The following is a 14,606-nucleotide window of genomic DNA, read 5'->3' on the forward strand; positions in this document are numbered from 1 at the left end:
TGAGGGGAGCAGAGTTCGCCACCCCCAAGTATGCGTTTTTTGGGGATATTGATTATTTTAAGTTGGTTATTTAAAAAAACAAACAAACAAACAAAAACAGGACTCAAGAAGAATCTTGACCTTCCCCCTCACGGCCTAAAAGAATTTAGATAGAGGACCTGCTCCAGGAAGGGAGCTATCATCAAAGTAACAACAGTTTGATATGAATTGTGTCATAGATGGTGGGGCACAATCCTCTCTGTGTCCCTTGTTAAAGATGGCCCGAAAACATTTGTTTACCACACATTTGCTTTTCATCTCCATGTATATTACCTTCCTCCTCTTTGACGTTCCAAACCACAACCTCCCCTCTTCCTTATCCTTAGCTCAAGCCTTAACTGTCCGGAGTTTCCATATTCTTAAAGAACCCCCATCTGTAGATATGCAATAAACTTGGTTATTTTCTCCTGTTAATCTGTCTCATGTCAATTTGATTAAACCAGCCAGAAGAACTTAGATAGATAGGGAAACAAAATCCTCCTCTCTCTCCCCTCACAGCAGCTTTCTTATAAAAAGAGTGGGTGAAGAGGTAAAGTTGGTTTATATTAGAGCTGATTTATCTTCCTATCTTTCATGGCCTCTCCTTTGAACACACACCTTATTTAAAATATATTCTGTACAATTGTATAAAAAGTTTTCTATACTTTTAAAAAATTATTTAAAATGCAACATCATGTCTCTACTACTAGTTGCCAAAGTTTGAAAATTCCTTAAAAGGCTCCTGTGGACAAAGTTTATCCTGTTGTCAGGAAAAATTGTGAAAGACTTTGAATAGTAGCTCATTTATCTGGATTATCAACATCTTTCAATATCTTTGAATTATTTCACAACTCTGCAAATTTTAGAAAACTGATACTGCACATAACCCTAGTCCACACAAATGCAAATTAACTGTGTGGCAGTAAGGGAAATTGATTATTGATTATTACCCTGTGGATAGACCACTTTTGCACCTATTTGTAAATTTGTTTCAGAATTCCTTATTTCCTACACATTTCTCTGCTCTTTGAATTATCCTTGGAACCAGTTGTAACATCTTAACCGTTCCTTCATTAATTAACGCGTTAAGTAAAACCTCGGGCACATACTTGTTCATATTATTTCTTTATGAGAGTAATGATTATATCCTCTTTTAAAAGTCATCTTTTAACATCACAAGTTATAGTTTGTTGGTGTTATTTTCCCAGAATGTGCCAAGATGCCATGCTCACTGACTTCTTAAGAGTAAAGCAGTGTACATTTGCCTGACAGAGAGTCGATTGTTTAAGGTTATTGAAATTGATTTCATACCTTAAAAAAATAGCCTCAGACCTTGGAAAAGAAGATATAAGTCCATCGCACAGCAAGAATCATTTGAAATACATCTTTAATTTTGAAAAACCAATATGCAATCTACCAAATACTTTGTTACATGATTAAGTTCAATCTGTTTTATACTTGTATTGATATGACATAAAATAATATTTTAAGTAAGATATGATAATACTTAATCATTATTAAGGAAGGCCTTTTAACTGAATTTATAAGAAAAGGACTGCATCATAAGCACAGCTCCAGAATGAAGGGAACTAAACCCTAGAACTCTCTAATACATAAATCAGGTTAAAAAATTCCAGCCTTTATTTATATGCTGCAAAGTATCTTTTTTCATACCTTTTTAAATGGATAAACTATTTCTATTCCCATAGAAACAGAAAATATCCTTAAATTCTGATCTGACAATTGATCAGGTGACCATCAAGCCATGAATTCATTTACAGTTTATGTGATCCTTTGACTGGTAAGGCATCCAGACCCAAACAATTAGAGCAAGACGACTCGTCAGAAACTGGTTAAGTCCTCAGAAGCCTGCCATGTGTCAATCAAATGACTGACCCCCAACCAGTCAAACTCAGAAAGGATTGATCTAAATTACCTAAATTAAAAGGCTTGAAAGGGGTATTTCCTCCTTCAGTCACTTCTTTCCTCCCTTCCCCACCCACCTTAAAACCAGGTGTTTTCGTTATTGTAGTTGTTGTCTTAAAGATGATCATTTACTTTCTAGCGAAGGAGGTTGTACTTAATTTGTAAGTCTAAGTGGACCCTACCAGATTTTTCACTTATAGCACCATGGTCACACACATTTGACCTTCTGCCATTTCTGAGGTCAGAAGAATTGTATTAAAAAGCTTCTTCTCCCTACACAGAATGTTAATTTAAAGCTAAGTAATGAATATTTAAGGACCCTAATAGATGTGCAAATTAACAATTACGCTGTAGCACCCCACTGTTAATGCTGGCCACCTTGCATCGCGCAGGAACTCAATGTGGGCTTTAGTCAGCGTTTTGTTACTATATTTCCAACACTGCATCTTGAGATGCTCCTGAAGGCTGGAGGGCCGGTAAAGAAATGACCCCAGCACTGAGGTAGCCACAGATACTGGGAAACCTGGGAAGCATGAGGGGTGATAAATTGAACCCTTTCCTGAAATTATTTTGAGGTGTAAATATTCATTAAGTTCATCTGAATCAGACTGAATTCTTTATGGGCCAGGTGCCACAAAACAGATTTGAAAGGAACGGCAGTAATTAACCCAGCTGACTTCCCTGGGATCAGGCAGTAGCATCCGCTCCAGCCTGCCTCCATATTTGTTTTGAGCAGATTGAACTCGCTCCAGAATGTGCCACGCCAGATGACAGAGAAAGATGGTGGAATTTTTTTTTAAATGATGCACACACACATTTGCCCTCCTATACATCAACAGTGAGTCTCAAGCATATGATATTGTGAGCAATGCATCAAGTGGAGTTAAAAAGAGCAACACCAATTCATTTTAACAGTCGACTTTTGCATTATTTGCTGTTATAGCAATCTAATGAAAAGCAATAAAATCTACTGATTGATACAAACCATCATAAAGGTTTGTTTTAATCTGTTTTTGGAACAGATTAAAATGAATGTAATACAATATTAAATAAAACATAAGACATAAACTCTGGGCCAACACATAAATGTTGTTTGGAAGAACACTATCAGTTCTGACACAAAACAAATCTAGTAAACAGAGAAAAATACCGCCTCATCATATTTCAGACTCAACATAAATTGAAGGTGTATTAATATCACATGGAGGACTTTGTTTTTCAGACTAAAAAATACCTATAACATAGATTTCTTTATATTTTAAAAGTTTGACCTTTTGCTGTAAATATTGAAAAAAAGTTATAAACAGAATTATAACTGCTAATGCCATTGACTTTTCATTAGAAACCATTTACCTGACTTTGAAGATTAAAAAAGTCCCCTGTTAGAAATCTAGGTAAAACAATCTAGTGTGTTTCATTTTGCTCATCTTTTAAAGAAAAATACTCTAAATTTAGCAGTATTAGCATAAATAGCATAGTAGTAGAGCTAGCATAAAATAATCATAACATAACCTTGACTTCTACTCAACAGAATCTTGTGTTAATCACAAATAATACTTTACCAAAATACATTCTTAGAGTTTGTACTTTTGAGAAACCATATTCATGAACTTTAAAAATTCATCTTCAATGTACATAAATATTTTAACTAGTGTCTAATACTGGGATTCCATTTTAAAAGGAATCTTTCTAAGCAAAAGGCAATATGTCTTAGTGATTTGTACTGAAATATGTATATCAATAGAAATAGTTTCTTTGCAACAATACACTCAAATACAAATCCATTTTGAAAATGATAATACCGTGGGGGAAAGACAGGTACCAAATACAGCCGATGATTACTCACCAACGTGGTAAGAGGACAGGAAGATAAATAATTCAAAATCACAGATACCTCCACATCTCCATTTTAGCCTGTGGTTTCAGCATCATTCTACACCTCGCCACATTTCAGAGATGAGCAAGAGGGAAATTAAATATTTGTGTTTATGTTTCCTTAGACTGCCTCACCCTCCAGTATGGGTGCTAACATAGCAAGAAGAGATAAGGACTGGAGGATAATAAACATGGCACCTAGGTAATCCACAGTGCAAAACAATCAGCCAATGAGTAATCAAAAATCAAAAACATTTTAGCCAAGCTGGCTGTTGGGTCACACATTGAATAACAGCACCTTTGAGTTTCAACCGGAAGCAGAAACATCACATAAATTACTTCAGATCAAACCCCTGGGGTACAAACATATCAAAAGCATAAAATATAGATTGTTCAGTTTCAGATCTAAGTTTCTCTAAACACAGCCATTGGACCCGTCCTAAGCCCTCAATTCAGAAGTCATTTCCACTGTACAGTAGCAGTACTGGGTGTGCTTTCTGTGAGTTACATATTTGAAAAGTAGGTCGTCGTCTTTAACTCTTGCCACTCCTACTGAGTTACACAGTCACCAGCTTTATCTGGGTCTTCTCCATCGATTTTAATCCACTTCTTTTCTATTTCAACCTGGTAGGCAAAAGCAAAACATGGGCAGCATTAACAAAAGCAACGCAACGCTAACACCTGTTCAATCCTATTGCATACATGAGGCAAGGACCACAGGCACCTCACAGACATAGCCCTTCTACCCACTCATGCCAGTTCCACAGTGACGCACTCGGATCTCCTTCTGGGCAGCAGAGTCCCCAGATCCTTTCCTCTAGGGTCAAATCTTGAAGAGAATCAAAACTCTCCTCGCTGCTAAGTCAAAAGTACCGTGTTTCCCCGAAAATAAGACCGGGTCTTATATTAAGTTTTGCTCCAAAAGACGCATTAGGGCTTATGTTCAGGGGATGTCATCCTGAAAAATCATGCTAAGGCTTATTTTCCGGATAGGTCTTATTTTTGGGGAAACACGGTAACTTTTTACAAAATGTGTACAGAATACATGCCCTGTTTGCCTGAAAATAAGACCTAGCTGGACAATCAGCTCTAATGCATCTTTTGGAGCAAAAATTAATATAAGACCCAGTATTATATTACATTATATTACATTATATTATATTATATTATATTATATTATATTAGACGCTATCTTATATTATAGTAAAATAAGACCAGGTCTTATATTAAGTTTTGCTCCAAAAGACGCATTAGGGCTGATTGTCCGGCTGGGTCTTATTTTCGGGGAAGCACGGTCTATTGATGAGACACTTAGAGATCTGCCTGGGCGTGTGTTCAATTATACCCCCACATCATATAACCAGCCTTTGGACCATCTGAGGTTTACAACACACCCAAAATCATCTCTCTAATGAACTAAAACAAACTAGTTTACAAACTAATAAGCTGAGCCGAACCATGTGCCTGCTCCTCATCTTTTTCATCTCACCTCACGTGCCACCTCCCTATGGAGGCCCTCCCAGACCACCCTCGATAAGGAAGCCCTCCATCACTCTGTCCTATTACCCCATTTCATTCTCAGAATCTGTCACTATTTGAAATTATATTATATACTTGTTTACTAATTATTTTTTTGTTCCCCACTAGAAGGTAAGCTTCACGAGGACAGGGACCTGTGTCTCTCATTGATCCTTGTGTCCCCAGCATTCTAGATCAGCACCTGTCACTTTAAAACTGCTCATAAAACACTTGTTAAATGGAAGATAACATTTTAAAACTGATTGCCACCAAGTGCAGATCAATTCATACATGCTATTAAAGCTAACGAGATTTTGTTATATAATTTTGAGCTGTCCTCTAAAACTATGTGACAACCCATGAAACTATGGCACAACCCATGAATTCGGAAAATAGGTATAAATGAAGTTTCCATGTGCACTCGATCGAATCACAAATACTTATATACCTAGTGTTACAGGTCAGGTTCCCCAAGAAGCAAACTCTGAAATGGAGATTGTTGTGCAGAAACACACTGGGGAGTGCTGTTGGGGTTGACACCTGTGGGAGATGGAAGGGAAGGGAAGGGAGGGAAGCAGAACAGGAAGAGGGAGAAGGTGGGCTGCAATCCAGTCACAATCAAGGCTTCCGCAGATCCCCAAGGAAAGCTGAAGCTAGGATGGCCCTGCAGAGTTACCCCAAGCTGAGGCAAAAGGGTCTTTACACCCCTGCATCCACCAGTCACTGGACACAAGCTACCCCAGGAAATGGGCAGGTCTGGGAGCAAGGCAGTTTTCTTCAGCCAGGGGAATCCCATCTGCTGGGGGAATAAGGGTTTCAGTGCCCAGGGGGCTGCACAGGACAGGAGCCACCCATCATTAATTTTATCAATAGGAAAAAAAACATCACTAGACCCAAACATATACACTTCTAAATAGCTGGTCCACAATAAAGAAAAATCCTGACCCATTACTCTACTTTAGAACCACCAGTTGGTTTTTATGATGTTTTATGTAATCATACTATTTTTGATAGGAACAAATAAATGGAAAATCAGCATGGTATTAATCATAGCTGAGATTCAAGCACTATAGGTATTTGAATGGTATTAGAAAGTATAAAATGCTATTCATGTGCACGACAAAAAGGAAAAAATATAAATTCTAAACTAAACAATCTGGCTGTTATTTGCTGTTTCATTTTTGAAATATTTTCTAATTAAATAATATATTTGGAAGCAAAACCACTAACACATCACCCTATAAGTGTTTAATCACTACATTGTTTTGTACAACTGAAACTAATAAAATATTGTACACCAACAATAATTGAAAAATAAATTTTAAAAAATGTTTTTTAAAAAGATACTATGGGAAATATGTGGCAGAGTTTATCTCTATATCTACTAACTTTGAAAATGAGAAGGAAAGCAAGTGTATGTCAGTCTAATTCATCTGGCCGAAGAATGCAGAAGCACTGATGGTGAATATTTAAAATGGTTTTAATAGAGTAACTCAGCATTTCCTAAGGGGTGCTTCACAGAATACTATTCCAGAAGATACTGTTAGGTGTTTTATATGCACATACACAGCCATATAGACAAGGTTTCACAATCAATGAGTTGGGGAAAACTGTGTTAAGATTAACAAGTTTCTTTATTGCAGGACTTCTCAGAGCCTTCATTTAACATTAATTTAGTGTATGGCATTCCTGAACTTAACTTTTTTCTTGGATCATTATATGGGACATACGTTCCATAGAGCACTTGGGAAATGCTATTCTAACGTAATTTTTGTTATAAATATGCTTCTGAAATATGAATTCATGTTTAATGCCTTGTTTTTCATTGAGAGCTGAATTAAGTATGTGATACTAGGTGCTCAAGCTCCTAACGTTCTCCAGAATTGAAGGGAAGAACTAGGCTCACTGGTGACCATCGAGCTTCCATGGGCAGGCTCTTTCCTAGGTCAAACACACACACACACACACACACACACACACACACACACACACACACACACACACGGTCATTTAAAAGGGCAAAGCAAATATTCAACGCGAGATCAGATCACAGCTCTACAAATCCCAGCTGGCTTTTGGGATTACCTGGATGTTGTAGCAAGCTCGCTGATGAACATGTTTCTGTGGCTGGACATCACTCTCCACCCCCAGAGATCTGACCTCTGTCCTTGACGCACAGGTATCAAGCATCCCAAACTGAACAGTAGCAAATGGATACCAATCAGAGGGAATTTCTTGGTCTGATCCAAGTTCTAGTTTGTATGACAAACAATGGGGATGATCAGGACCTTGAAGAAGAAAATCAAATTGTCAGTCAAAGTATTTCAATGGCCATTGAACGTTTCTCTTGAACATAAGACACACTCGTCCCTCTCTTTAATAAGCAATTTCATTAGTCCTAGTGCAGTGTGAATTCCATTTGAACAAAATACCATCAAAATTCACAATTCTACACCAAGTAGGGAGAAATCTATCTGTGTGTTTTTTAAGTACTGGCTTTAAAATAAGTACAACTTTATTACTACATACATGTATACATTAATTCCTAAAAATGTTTTCTAGTATAAGTATGCTAAGCTTTTTTTAAAAGATAAGTAATATTTATATTAAGTACCATTATTTAGCTATAATGTGCATAAGATTTGTTAAAAAAAAAACTCTTTCTTTTAAGTAGACTGAACAAGCTCTTATAATAACTCTTAATTTATTCCTTTTCTTACCACTCTTTTTATTTATAGTTAATGCAAAGGTAAACCAGCCTAAATTAGGTCACATTATAACAAATTCTGAGTTTTTAAAGTTAAACTTAATGAAATTTTATTACATTTCAGAAAATATTCTAGGCCAAGAATTCCTTGTTCAGTAGAACAGATTATACTTTAGTATATTAATTTCCACTTATCTTCCTTAAAGCTTTGACGGGAACAGATGTACACTGTAGGGATGGGCATATTGGCTTTCTATGTTGCAATCTAGTATTTATTTTCACTTAATTCGATTTGCCATTTACTGAGCATCTCTTCTGTGCCAGGCCAGGCTCTGTGCCAGACCTAAGGATATCAGATACACACACAGATTTTAAGTGTGCTCATATAACGTGTGTCCGTGTGTGTATATGTGTGTGTTTTATATGGAGTAAAAAATATTTTCAGTGTAACCACTGTCGTAACTATAAATGTTCCATGATTCTGTTGCACTGTCTACAGCATCTACTATCCAGGGCAGCTATCTTTACTTAAATAAATGTATCAGGTGACAGTAATTTCAAAAGCCAGATTAAACAACTGTAGGGCTGACATAGCTTCAGAAAGAACATTTCCATCAGAATATAGCTTTAGGCAAAAACAAGAGTTTAAAGGATTTCACTTAATTCTTAAAAGATAAATTGCCTTTCATTCCTTACAACCTGTTTCTCCTAGAGAGACTAATAGAATTCTAAGGCTGTAAACGGCCTTGAGAAGTCATCAATCAATTAACCCACAGAGGCTCATTAGCCATGTCCACCACTTCCACCTAGGGTACAGGACAACAGTGGCCTGAGGTGCTGTAAGCTACCCAGATCACTGCAGGCAAATGATAACTTGACTCACACACACATACCCAGGGGAGGGCCCACAATCCATTACCCTTTCTCGTCTTCTGCCTGCAGTAAGGATACAGTAAGTTTATTTAAACTTAATTCAGGCACTTTTCCGTCCTTTATGGCACAGTGCTTAAGAACACGAACACTGGGCCCACATTGCCCAGGGTCCAATCCCAACTCTGCTACTTACGAGCTGTGTAATCCTAGGCAAGTGACTTGATCGCTCTGAGCCCCAGTCTCCCCATCTGAAAATGCTAATAACATAAGCCTTACAGGACCGCTGTGAGGATTACACAGAGCACTGTGCATAGTCTTCTACAGCGGCACAGACAGACGCGAGGCACATATACGATTGCTTTGCAAAGTGCCACTGGAGTATAAGTCCAATATTATTACTTAATTACGATAACTTTGCTAATGCGGGGACTGTGACTGCTATACGTTTAGAGCTGAAAATGATATTGGAGATGATCTAATTTATATTCACATTTTAAAGGAAAAAACTCTTTTGGAACTTTTTGCAAAATTGCCCAAGTTGAAGACCCAGTACTCCAACAATGTTAGAAACAAAAACTTTCTACCTGCTTTTCTAAAAATAAAAAAAAAATTTAAAAACTGGTAAAAGATAAAGAAGAGTATTGTTCCTTTAAGTTTTCCGGCACATTTTTCCTGGTTTTTAAAAACTCTAAATACTCTACAATGTTTAACAACACTCTCCACCTTTCGACTTTGAGCTCCATGAGGAGAGGTGCCATGTCAGTCCCTAGGACAATGTCTGGCAAGTCTGGGGCTCAACCGATATTTATCAAATTTACAAATAGATGAAAAAAAAAAAAAAAAAAAAGAGGAAAATCATGTTATTTATCTCAGTACTGACCAACAGGGGGCACTCTCGGGCTTTGGTAATTATTCTCTCAACTCTCAGGACAGGGAATGCAAATGACGAAATCTACTTAGCTCCAGTGGATATCTGGTCCCTCTTGTACCAAAATATTTTACATCTGAAACTGAATTGTTGCGAGTTGAAGAGTACAACTGAAAGGAGGATGACACAAGTGGAGGAGAGAGCAACCAATGTACTGATGGCAGAGCAAAGAGAAAACGTAAAGGCAAATTATTTTAAAAATTGGTGAAATTGGGAAGGTAGAGATAGATATGTGTGTTAATTGACACTCCACCACTCCCACTCCCTTGTCTAATTCTATACCACCATCTGCACCTCCTTTGGCCAACCAATGTTCTCATTCCTCCTCTTCTTCTCCTCTTTCTCCTCTTCGTCTCCGCACCCACCTCTTTCTCCACTCCCCAACTCCTCCCACCACAAAGCCTGTCCTCAGGAAACCTCCTTTCTGTTCCTTTGCTGTCACTCACACCTTAGTCTGAATGAACTATTTAAGCTACCTGCCTAAGGTCAGTCAACCTTTGTTGTAAAATGAAACACTTGCCCACTGTTCCAGGAATATTACGCACTGACATGCTAGTACACGAGACACTTAAGGAGCCAGCGGCCCTTCCCGTCTCCCTTGAAATCCCATGCAAGTGAAAGTCGATCCTGATCTCAAAAATCCACAGAAGTGAGGGCATAAGAACATTTTTTTTTAATTAGTGCACGGTAGACTAGTTCATATATTCTCTTTCATTTTCTATTTTTTAAATTTTTTTTTCCTAACAGCACAGGTTTTTCAGAAACTAGCTTGAAAAGGGTAATATTTTAAACTTTAAAAAATATATCCTCTGTTCTCTAGACACCCAATTGATTTAAAAATCATATAGAAAAAGAGATACATTCCAAGACGCTGTTGCTCTACATGTGGTCCACCTGTGGTCCGCATTGGCGCCACCTGAGAATGCGTGGGAAACACAGTATTGGTGGGGGGGCACTTGCTTGGTCAGAACCTGTATTTTTACAAGGTGATTCATGTGCGCACAAACCTTTGAGAAGCACTGCCTTAGGACAAAGATTGCCTCTCTGCCCCAACCTTATTTTTTCTATGCTTCTCCTCCAGAGCCAAATCGCCAGGCATCCTCTCACTCTTGGCATTACCCTCCCCAGACCACAAAGGTGAAGCCACACGACCAAACCACAGGATCCCAGCCCACCTCTGAGCCACGCCCTGTCCCCCAGACTCTACCTGACACAGCCCACTGCCCTCTCCCTCAGCTTCCTCTTGCACACAGACCTGATCTGAACAAAGCAACTTTGATCCCAAAGGATTTGTTCTAATTGACTGAAATGCTTGGTAAATATTGTTCTGTATGGGCCTGGTGCTATGAAAGTCTTCAGGAAGAATTCCTGAAGGCCAAGATCAAGTCCAGCAGCCTCTCTGGGAATATCCACTCTTGCGATTGTTCCCAGTGAGCTCAACTGCTAGTAACTACTGACGGGAGGACAATAACAGAACTCCAGAAGACACAGGAATACAGAGCAGGGAGGGGTGATCTCTGCCTAAGGGACCATAACAGGTTCCACAGGAGAGGTACCAGGTCAGCAGTTCTCAAATCTGGCTTCCTGGCAGAGCCTTTCCTAAGTGCCCATACCTGGGCCTCTACCCGCCAGAGTCATGGTTGGGATGGGCCCAAATATGGGTATGTTATCAAATCTCTAATGATTCTAAGGAATCTCACATGCAACCAGGGCTGGGAAACAGATTGTAAAAGAAGTGATGAGAGGATCCCAGGCTGTCTCAGAAAATGGGACCATTGCCCCCCTACTGGCCACAGCCAGAGACCCTGACCAGCTCCCATCTTCTCCCTTCCCCCCAGGCCCTCAGAACATCTGTCATTATCTCGGGGGCACCTCTGCTGAATTTGTGCACCCATCCCTCTCCGCCTCAGCGCTCCCACTGCCACTGGCCTTGCTTAGTATCTCTCCCTTCCTACCAGCCTCCTGTATCTGTAATCTTCTCCTGAATCTCTCTCCTCCATAAGAGCCTGACTTTCTAAAACAGGGTATGATTCTGCTTCCGAGGTCGTGAAAACACTCCGGAAGCCCTGTTGACAAACTCCACACCCCATAGCGCGGCTTCCATGCTGGTTTCTCCTCCCATCACAGCCTTTGTCCCAAAACTTAGGCAAGATCCCCCATCTCCACACCTGTTTCTGCTATTTCTACCCTTGATGGAATCCTACTGATTCTGCCATGCCAAGCTTTACCATCCCCTCTTCAGCAAAGCCTTCCTGAATGCCCCCCAGTTTATCACCCCTTTCTCTGGGATCCCTAATATGCCTGGAATAGAGCACATTTCCACAGCGCACTTGGAGAGCTGTTTCCGGATTTGTCTCACCTACTAAGACTGTCACATTTCTGGAGAGCAGGGATCATGTTTGTATCTGTATCTCCCAAGCACCCAGCACAGACAGAGCCTGTATCTAGAGGAAATTTAGTGGGTATTTGAGGAATGAACGAGTGAGCCCTTTTGTCAATAAATTTTTGTTGACTAAATCAATTAACTATACGTTAACTCTGGGAAAATGCAGTCTTATAAACAGGATCATTTTCACAAGAAGCTTTATAGGTTGCTCCCCTTCCAAAATTAGAAAATAATAATTTGTATGGGTTCGCAGTTTGAAAAATGGGCATGGCTGCCCTGGAAAGCTCTAGCCCGAGTGCCTGCTCTGAGGCAGAGCAGCTGGAATGGGCTAACTGAGAGCCTGGCTCCCTGCCTCTCTGACCCATCTGGACAAGCCAGGAGCCCTTTTGTGTTCCTCTCTCCGAGGCATAATTCTTACTGCAAATCTATGCAAAAACTATGTTTTGTTCCATTCTGTCCCAGTCCCCGTGACTATCTCTAGGACGAAAGGAAAATGACAGGCGTCAGGTTATCAGCAAGACCTCAGAGGAGGTCTAAGGATCCAGGTTATAAGCATTCCAGGCTTTCTCCCTCTGGTCTCCCTTTTTGCTTAGCAAAATAAAAGCCAATGATATCCTGATTTTTATAATTCCTCTCACCTAAAAGTAGCACAAATAACTTTTAGAATAGATCATTTGGAACCCCGTACTCAAAACCTCAAAACTTGTTTTCCTGGGATGAAGCTAATCGGAGAATGGTTTTAACTTGCTTCTCCAGCAGTTATCAAAGAAGTAGCAAACACTTCCTCTGCGGATTATATCATGATAGAAATTCCCACCACATTGGCATGGGCCAGAGGTGCCATTAGAGGCCACGCATTGTGACCAAGCTATCCCGTCCCACCTCGCACCGCCCTGAGCCTGAGCTGTCCTCGCTATTCCTTGGGACTAGAGCCATAACTAATGTGTCATGAGAACACTGCGGAGCTCTCTTGACATTGAGAAGAATGGGGGTGTCAGGGAGGACTGCTGTTAGTGTGGGGGGGCTTACCTTCTGTACAGGGCTCCTCAGTCACCTGGCTGTCTCTCTCGCCTGCTGAACCCTGTCCATAGCCCAAGCTACAGTCAGTTGACAGATGTTAAGCCAGCAAACTGCAAGTCACAGACCAAGTGGTCCTGCACCCTCCAGGGTGAGGTCCATGCAGCTGCTTCTCAAGTCCATTGCAGTCTGGGGCTGGGCCGTGCTGCCCCGGACACCGCAAGGCCCGCACAGCAGTGTCCCTTAGCCCTGGCCACACATTGGGTCCACGGGGGAGCTCGCAAACATATGGGTGCCTGGGCCCTCCCCTAGAGATTCTGATTGAATTAGTTAAAGTGGAACCTGAAACGTCAAGATTTAAAAGCCCTCCGGCCACTCTAACAGACAGCCAGGTTTGAGAAACAGTGCCCAAGGACCACTTCGAATAAAAAATGCTTCCTCTGGAGGCCACAGTCTGGAGAGTCCTAAGATGAATGAAATTTCCCTGAAGGACTAGACCAGCTGTGAGCTACTTGGAAGTAGGGGTCCGACCTTATCCGTCTGTAGCCCAGCTCCTGAGATAACACTTCATCTACGGCTCACTAAAAGTTTTGGTTGAATGGATGAATGTATCAATTCAGATCCCCCAAATCTGCCCCCTATTTAGTTCCACAGTCCTGTGTTCTGCTAGAAATAATGCAACTAAAACGGGGAGCAGCCCTAATGTCACAATTTGCACTTTTTGCTCTCTTAACTTACCATTCTAAAATATAGGTGGTGCTAGGACTATCTTTTCAAAGTGCTGAACTTCTAGATTGTTTTCTTTGCAAAAATTTTTAAAATTAACTGAATTTTCCAGGCTTAGGTTTAATTCTGAAACAACTAGTCGAGATTGGCAAATTGGTTGACTCAAAGAAATCAATTTAGGTAAAAATGAAAGGCAGTCTTATTTCAAAGAGCAGGGAGCAAAAACCTAAGGAGGAAGCAGTACTGGCTGAGGATACGAAACTGTTCAGGTATACTCACGGATGACAGATCTTTAAAGGTTAATTAGGGAATCTAAGCCATGTAAGCAAAACGTTTAATATTTGAGATTGACAGTTGATGTAAAGAAGTCAATTACAAATTTTCCCTCGGTGCCACCCTCTACAACAAAATCCTAGCCTAGAATGGTATTTATGACACTAAAACAAAATTTGTAAGCTAAACTTATCTGGTAGAAACAGACACGAGAGGACGAAATAAACCAGCTGTACAACTAAATGTTCCATCTCCCACCCAGCAATGTATAAGCACGCTCTCAGCTGACTGCAGTTACCATCTGTCTCAGCCTGGTTTCCACCCAAGGAGGAGGGGGAAACCACTGAATCTATTTCACA

The 14,606-nt window shown here is 40.1% G+C and overlaps 1 protein-coding gene across 2 annotated transcripts in view; it reads right to left on the reverse strand.

The window, feature by feature from the left end:
- Window positions 1-1,388: 1,388 nt before the first annotated feature.
- STON1 (stonin 1) overlaps window positions 1,389-14,606 on the reverse strand; it is a 48,637-nt gene continuing 35,419 nt past the window's right edge. For both annotated transcript variants that reach the window (XM_033124932.1, XM_033124934.1), the window contains exons 3-4: window positions 7,423-7,625; window positions 1,389-4,443 (exon numbers count right to left, since the gene is read on the reverse strand). In XM_033124932.1, coding sequence (XP_032980823.1) covers window positions 4,369-4,443; window positions 7,423-7,625 — 278 coding nt within the window. In that variant the 3' untranslated portion in view covers window positions 1,389-4,368. The remainder of the gene's footprint in view (window positions 4,444-7,422; window positions 7,626-14,606) is intronic.

Source organism: Rhinolophus ferrumequinum, chromosome 13, assembly GCF_004115265.2.
Source record: "Rhinolophus ferrumequinum isolate MPI-CBG mRhiFer1 chromosome 13, mRhiFer1_v1.p, whole genome shotgun sequence".
NCBI lineage: Eukaryota > Metazoa > Chordata > Mammalia > Chiroptera > Rhinolophidae > Rhinolophus > Rhinolophus ferrumequinum.